The sequence below is a fragment of the Pseudochaenichthys georgianus genome, unplaced genomic scaffold (genome assembly GCF_902827115.2).
Source record: "Pseudochaenichthys georgianus unplaced genomic scaffold, fPseGeo1.2 scaffold_1395_arrow_ctg1, whole genome shotgun sequence".
NCBI lineage: Eukaryota > Metazoa > Chordata > Actinopteri > Perciformes > Channichthyidae > Pseudochaenichthys > Pseudochaenichthys georgianus.
The window spans coordinates 26,387-34,593 of record NW_027262262.1 but is presented as its reverse complement, the minus strand read 5'-3'; the positions used below and the strand labels follow the sequence as shown (position 1 = coordinate 34,593).

Sequence of the window (8,207 nt, the reverse complement as noted above, 5' to 3'; positions counted from 1 at the left end):
TTATGTAATCTTTAGCAAAGCTGAAATGTAAACAACAAACGCTGAATGTTAATTAAAGAATATTACATTTTAATACATCTTAATATTGAATCAACATTTTACAAATAACATTGAAGTCATTTAAAAGAGACGGGAGAAAGAAGCTGAAAGGAAGCAGGTGTGTCCTGTAAGCCCCGCCCCCTGCTAATAGGCTTTAATTGGAGTGTGCGGCAGGTGAGGAGCCAGACAGACAGCACAGGACTCACAACACAACACAACACAACACAACTCTTCATCTCGAGCACCTGCCTTTGAACACGCTGTCGCCATGGAGCTTCTGCAGCAGCTGAACGCCTCCGAGCTGCTGCTGTCCGAGTGGAGCTTCGAGAGGAGGTTCGACGAGAGAGGAGCCATTCAGTGGATGCAGGACAACTGGTAACTTTGATTTATCAGCATCATATCTAACGTGTCTGCTTCTCCTGAGGCTTTGCATCCCGCTAGCTGTTCAGGGGAGGACGCGGAGACTAGTGTGCTTTATTCTTACCGAGCAGGACAGAGAGAGACTTCATGGTGATTCTTTACATATAACTTTGTTTAAAATGATGTGTTGTAACAAATCTGAGGAAAGTGGTATTTAAACCCCTCATTGCTGAGGACATATTGAAGTGTGTAGCAGAAACTGAGATGTTTGCCCTGACTTTAAACTTTTAATAGCTAATGAACACTCCGTAAGAAAGAGTCGAAATGCCCCCGGTAACTGTGGTGGAAGCTGCGCGCCAAACTCCATCGAGGAAACTAGCTGTTTTTAATAGAAATCTGTACTGTGAAAGTAAGAGTTGTTTTAAACGTGTTTGAAGGCAGTTTCTGGAGGGTTTGGATCCAGTCTTTGTTTCGGCATACATCAACTAAACTAAAAACACGTATTTCACACACACACCCCCTCTTTAACCGGGTTGATCGATACTAAGTGCCCCACCGAAAGGGGAGCAAACGGCGATGGGCGCTAAAAAAAATCAAATCACCACAAATACATTTTCTGTTTTTAGGTTAATAAAAAGCGTTTTTTTTAAAATGTTTTTTTGCCGAATTGACAAGCTTTTATACCTTATTCTAGAAATACATACACTTTTTTTTATCCAACTCATATGTCATTTACAAGGCAGAGAACTTTAAAACTAGTAAATTGTGAAAGAGATTTGCTGCGGTTTTTTAAAATGTGGGTGAAACTCATATCGAGTATTCTTGGGGCTACTAAAAGGAGAACGCTTTATCTAACTCAGGTGTACTACAGGTGAGGCACTGTAACGTCACTCATTTTGGGTAGGTTGCGCTATTTATTTTAAATCCGGTTCTTCCTGTTGAAGGCAGGCACTCCCAGGTGATGGCATCTCCAAGTATGCAGCAGAAACCGAGAAAAATGTGACATGATTTTAAACTTTCACTGGAAAATAACTCTGTGTGACTAGTGTGATATTTTTAAACTGATTCATGATATACAATCAGCCATTATCAGGATTTTATGTATCTGTTTATTCCACTGATGGCAATTTATTATAAAACAAAACATGTTCATTTTATGCCGCTTGAAAAAAATATAATACAAAATCAAAGGTCTGTCAATCACAGCTGCTTGGCAACACAGAGTAACATGACGACAACATTCAACACAACAACATTCAGCACAACAACACAACAACACATCTGCTTTTAAATCTGATGTAGGCGAAGTGGGCTGATGTAACCCCCTGAAGGTGAACAGGTGAAGACACCTGGAGAGCAGGTAGGGCAGGTCGGCCTCTCACCTGCCGGAAAATGTAGATTTATTTTTGTGGAATTTTTAAGGTGTGGCTCAACGTAAACAAGTCAGCATGAACACAGATTTAAATTAACACGAGAAACTACTTTAAAGAGTCCTCTCCTGCTGATGTTCAGGTGTGTATCAGTATGTAGTGTCTCTAGTTTAAAGAGTCCTCTCCTGCTGATGTTCAGGTGTATATCAGTATGTAGTGTCTCTACTTTAAAGAGTCCTCTCCTGCTGATGTTCAGGTGTATATCCGTATGTAGTGTCTCTACTTTAAAGAGTCCTCTCCTGCTGATGTTCAGGTGTATATCAGTATGTAGTGTCTCTACTTTAAAGAGTCCTCTCCTGCTGATGTTCAGGTGTATATCAGTATGTAGTGTCTCTACTTTAAAGAGTCCTCTCCTGCTGATGTTCAGGTGTATATCAGTATGTAGTGTCTCTACTTTAAAGAGTCCTCTCCTGCTGATGTTCAGGTGTATATCAGTATGTAGTGTCTCTACTTTAAAGAGTCCTCTCCTGCTGATGTTCAGGTGTATATCAGTATGTAGTGTCTCTACTTTAAAGAGTCCTCTCCTGCTGATGTTCAGGTGTATATCAGCATGTAGTGTCTCTACTTTAAATAGTCCTCTCCTGCTGATGTTCAGCTGTATATCAGTATGTAGTGTCTCTACTTTAAAGAGTCCTCTGGTGTATATCAGCATGTAGTGTCTCTACTTTAAAGAGTCCTCTCCTGCTGATGTTCAGGTGTATATCAGTATGTAGTGTCTCTACTTTAAAGAGTCCTCTCCTGCTGATGTTCAGGTGTATATCAGCATGTAGTGTCTCTACTTTAAAGAGTCCTCTCCTGCTGGTGTTCAGGTGTATATCAGTATGTAGTGTCTCTACTTTAAAGAGTCCTCTCCTGCTGATGTTCAGGTGTATATCAGTATGTAGTGTCTCTACTTTAAAGAGTCCTCTGGTGTATATCAGTATGTAGTGTCTCTACTTTAAAGAGTCCTCTCCTGCTGATGTTCAGGTGTATATCAGTATGTAGTGTCTCTACTTTAAAGAGTCCTCTGGTGTATATCAGTATGTAGTGTCTCTACTTTAAAGAGTCCCCTCCTGCTGATGTTCAGGTGTATATCAGTATGTAGTATCTCTACTTTAAAGAGTCCTCTCCTGCTGATGTTCAGGTGTATATCAGTATGTAGTGTCTCTACTTTAAAGAGTCCTCTCCTGCTGATGTTCAGGTGTATATCAGCATGTAGTGTCTCTACTTTAAAGAGTCCTCTCCTGCTGATGTTCAGCAATGTTTTCACTTTTTTTTTCTCTCTTCAGGAGTAAGTCGTTTGTGTTCAGCGCTCTTTACGCCGCCCTGGTGTTCGGAGGTCAGCACTACATGAAGCTCCGCCCCAAGATGAACCTGCGCCTGCCGCTCGTCCTCTGGTCGCTCAGCCTCGCCGTCTTCAGGTAAAAACACGTTGTATAAAGTCCGTAAATCAAATAATAATGCATGTTATTTGTAAAGGACCTGTCATTGCTGAAAGTACCACGAGGGGTGTAATAATAATAACATGTAAAATAAGACGTAATGCGTCGAACACGGTCTCATATTTACACCCCGCCCACATGACCGTGATGACACTATTAAACACATGAACCTTTTTGAAGAACATTCATCGGTTTGCATTTTGCAAATTATTTATCAATATATAATTCCATCTACTTGTAGACTCTTCTTGCACTATTCCTGTTTTATGTATATTCATGTTGCTCTGTTGGAGGAGGACTTCAGTTTTCATTGACACACTGTTAGAACTCTACCTGGTCCCCGGCTTGAGCTTCAGCCTCTGATCCGTGTGTCTGAGGTCCTCTCCAGAGGGAAGGAGTCATCACATACAGAGACTAGTTCCTTCACAGTGTCCTTCACAGTGTCCTTCACAGTGTCCTTCACAGTGTCCTTCACAGTGTCCTTCACAGTGTCCTTCACATGCTGATATCCAAGAGAAGGAGTCACACAGTCACAAGATGGAGGAACAGAAAGCAGTCTTCAATGTTTACTTCAGATTAGCTCCACGTCAGAAATGAGCATGCTTGATGTCTCTCTCCATAGAGGCTGAGTACATGTTTTACCAGGTCTATGCTTCTTTAACTAAACGTGTGTGTGTGTGTGTGTGTGTGTGCAGTATCACCGGGGCGGTGCGGACCGGTTCCTACATGGTTCACATCCTGAGTCTCCAGGGCTTCAGGCGCTCCATCTGTGATCAGAGCTTCTACAACGGGCCGGTCAGCAAGTTCTGGGCGTACGCCTTCGTGCTGAGCAAGGCCCCGGAGCTGGGTACGTTACATTCATTACGCACGTTTACGCTCGGCGAGTCATTTATTTTACGATATTATCAGATTATAAAGTCATGTTTTTTTAATGTAAATCAGATATTTATATTTTATGAAACCTCTCGTAAGCTTTGGTCATCTTAAGGGTCTTTACCCGCATGTGTTCACTCTTAACGTGGTGTTGGATTTGTTCCTGCAGCCTTCCCAAGTCTCCAGGACATCCTTCTCGACATGTTGAAAGTGTGAATGACTCGTATGCAAAGGCTTTGAGGGGTCGGACAGACCACCCGGTAATGGCTACGTTTCGCCCTGTGGACAAACGTAGCCATTACACGGTTGTTGTGGACTGTGTTGAACAGAGATGTGTGAGTGCAGCCATTGACCTCTGACCCCTCTGCCAGGCGACACGGCCTTCGTGGTGCTGAGGAAGCAGAAGCTGCTGTTCCTGCACTGGTACCACCACATCACCGTGCTGCTCTACTCCTGGTACTCCTACAAGGACATGGTGGCGGGCGGCGGCTGGTTCATGACCATGAACTTCACCGTGCACGCTCTCATGTACAGCTACTACTCTGCTCGCGCCGCCGGGCTGAAGGTCCCCCGGCCGCTCGCTGTGATCATCACCAGCGCGCAGATCGGACAGATGGCGATGGGACTGCTGGTCAGCGCGCTGGTCTACAGATGGATGAACAGCGCCGACTGCCCCACGCGCATCGATAACATCGGCTGCGCCGCCGTCATGTACGGGAGCTACCTGATGCTGTTCAGCAACTTCTTCTACAAGACATACCTGCGCCGGTGCCAAGACCTGAAGAAAGAGTAGAGGAGAGGGGCATTGTGGGGGATCTCACGCCGCCACCAACTCTAATGATCCGGTGTTTCTACTTCAAGGTGGAAACGGCCTCGAGTTTGTTCCGATGCGACGGACTCGCCTGATTCAAGATGGAAACGGCCTCTCGTTTGTTTATGAAGTCCAGATCTTTAAACCTTCCGCTCGCTAAGATGAGGTTTGTTCTGACGCTACGAACTCATCTGACTCTGCATGGAACTGTCTTTAGTTTGTTTCACGGGACAGATCTCTGACCTCAGTTTCTACTTCAAGATGGAAACGGCCTTTAGTTTGTTTATGAAGTCAAGATCTTTAAACCTTCCGCTCGTTGAGATCTGAGGTTTGTTCTGATTCTACGAACTCTCACCTGACTCAGAGTTTCTCTACCTGTCCTGTGTCCTCTGTCCTGTGTCCTCTCCTGTGTCCTCTCCTGTCTTTAAACCTCCTGCTCGTTGAGATCTGAGTTTCTCTTCAGGGTGGTTTACCTGTCCTCTGTCCTGTGTCCTCTCCTGTGTCCTCTCCTCAACCACTTGTTCATAAAACAGAGAACTTTAAAATAGCTCCCATAAGAATCAGAGTTTTCCAAGTGTCCAAGTGATTCCGGGGAATCGGGTCATCGGGGGTTTAAGAATGACGGACCTGTGAAACAAAGGAGTCCGTTTTATAATGAAATCGTTTTATAACCGTCTTCATCAGAACAGAAGTACCATCGACCGCCACTGATTTTATTTCATATAGAAACGTTCATTTGAAAGTTTCATAACATTTTAGCCTGAAAACGATTCATGACCGAGAAATACCTGATTTTAGAAATCACGGATTAATCGTAAAGGTAATATTTCAATCTCAAATGTCAGAAAATGCTCCCAAATGTAATGTTAGGAAAATGTAATCTTTTGAAGTTTCGAGAAATTCAAGTTTTAAATTTAACAGAAAAAATACAGAATATTCTCGATTATTTGCAAGAAAAAATAAATCCAGGTGATGGTTCTCCATTCATCAGGAAATGGAATATTCTCAAAGATCATATTTGCACATTGAAATAAAAAAACACACACAAAAACCTTTTTTTGGGGAAAATGTAAAACTTTAAACTCCGTTTTCCCCCCAACATTATGGGCTCCCTTTCCTCACCTCAAATGTTCATTGTGGTCTAGATATTATTGGATTTGAGTAAACCGACATTGAAGTAAAAAGGGTTATGATCTCACCAATGCTAAGCTAAATGTTGCTAACCTCTTCGTCTTCACTTTCTCACGTCATTGAGTTTCTGCACAGATTTAAAAACCTCCTCACCGATCGAGCACCTTTTTATATTTACTTCTCTGCGACTTTGTGAAGTTTAACGCCGCCTTTTGAACAAATGTAAAGCTGCTGTAAGTACGGGGTTCATCTCGTGTCTTCGAAAACAAATTTGCAAACTAAAATTAAAACAAAAATTGGTGACATTAGTTTTTCTTGCAAAAAATAATTCTTTTCCGTTTTCAGTCGTTTTTCCCACAATGCATTTTTTAAATTGCACAAAAAAAAACAAGTCTTTCATTTCTGAAATATATATATATATATATATATATATCATGTTACCTTAACGATTCTTCTGTGGTTAAATCCCCGCTCTGATTTACCTGTAATCTCTCTCCCCCTCCTCGTTAACCTGACCAGGTGTCTCCCCCTCCGTCTCCCCCTCCTCGTTAACCTGACCAGGTGTTTTCCATCCAGAAGTTTCAGCTAAATAAAATCTATTTATTGATTTAGTATTTATTAGACGTATGACAGCGGCCCGTCGCCCGAGCGTCTCCAAACTATTCCACTAAATGTTTTTTATTCACTCGCCTGCTGAATATTTATCTTTTTGTACGTTTTATATTGAGTTTTCTAAAAAGCTGTCGTTAAGAAATGTTAAATCTGTGCTTTATCATCTAAAGTGTGCGATGGAAGCAGACGGATATTAAAGATGATGACTTTCTGTATGAACACACTTTTATATGAACAAGAACACATGAAGACATTCGAGTTTAACATATTTGTATTTATTGTTTGAAATAATAAAATAAAGAAGCTGTTTTATACATTTGTGAGAAGTTTCTTTTTAAAGAGTCCTGATGTTCAGGTGTATATCAGTATGTAGTGTCTCTACTTTAAAGAGTCCTCTCCTGCTGATGTTCAGGTTTATATCAGTATGTAGTGTCTCTACTTTAAAGAGTCCTCTCCTGTCTGTCATGAAACACGCTGTGTACAAATAGTTCAAACATTTACATATAAACTGCACAACAGTTAAAACTAGAGAATGCAATTCCTGAAGAAATTGCTAGTGGGAATGCTTTATGCTGAAATGTAATGTGTAAGAAGAAAGTGAATTTAGATTGAAATGAAACGTGAACACTGGGGGCTTGAATGTGTGATGAGAAAATAAAAGAAAGTAATAAGGCTTGGAAAAGAAGCAGAATATTTGAACTGCAAACATCTGAACTAACTTGGTTAGATCTGTCGCCATGGCAACGGCATTTGATGACACCCATTAATACGCTTAGATGCGGTGATGGCTGCATTGTTACCAAACCTGTGAAGTTTTGGGGCGTTTGGAGCATTTTCTCTGAAGTTATGAGAAAACCGTGTCTCATGGCGAGCATTGTGTTGCCATGGCAACGGCATTTGAAGAAATCTCACAACTGTCCAGTAGATGTCTTCACGGCTGGACTGTTAGCACACATGTGAAGTTTGAGCACTCTTTGAACATTTTCATAGGAGTTAATGTATAGCGACATCGTCTTTTATGGCGAGGGATGCGTTTCCATGGAAACGGCATATGACACCCTATAATTGACATAGAGCTGTTTGAGGGCAGCATTAAACATTATCTGAAGTCTGGTGCTGTTTTTACCCTTTTCATAGGCGTTACGACAACATCGTGTTTTATGGCGAGGGATGCGTTTCCATGGAAACGGCATATGGTGAGATCTCAGATTTGACGTAGAGCTGTTGAGGGCAGGACCATTAACCTCTATCTGGAGTCTGCTGCTCTGAGCATGTCAGCTGGAGCGATGACATCGTGTTCCATTACACAGGTGTTTATAGTTGAGCTAACGAGCTCTGTAGAGATCACAGGTTTCCATTGTTCTGAATGAGAGATCAACTTCTTACATGTGAACGTTTTGTGGAAGAACCATAACAGATATCTGTGAAATTTCAAAACGTGAAGCATGTCAGGGAAGTTGAGTATCTGAAGTGTAATTTTTGGGTTAATAATGTGGCCTTTTTGGCAGTTTAACTAAAGGTGGGCGGCTG

The 8,207-nt window shown here is 41.9% G+C and overlaps 1 protein-coding gene across 1 annotated transcript; it reads left to right on the top strand.

Moving 5' to 3' along the window:
• Nucleotides 1-236: 236 nt before the first annotated feature.
• LOC117441008 (very long chain fatty acid elongase 6-like) lies at nt 237-6,936 on the top strand. The gene is made up of 4 exons (XM_034077205.1): nt 237-414; nt 3,098-3,229; nt 3,946-4,097; nt 4,495-6,936. The coding sequence occupies exons 1-4, from the start codon at nt 308-310 to the stop codon at nt 4,914-4,916; spliced, it is 813 nt and encodes a 270-aa protein (XP_033933096.1). The 5' UTR covers nt 237-307; the 3' UTR covers nt 4,917-6,936.
• The last annotated feature ends 1,271 nt before the right edge of the window (nt 6,937-8,207 follow it).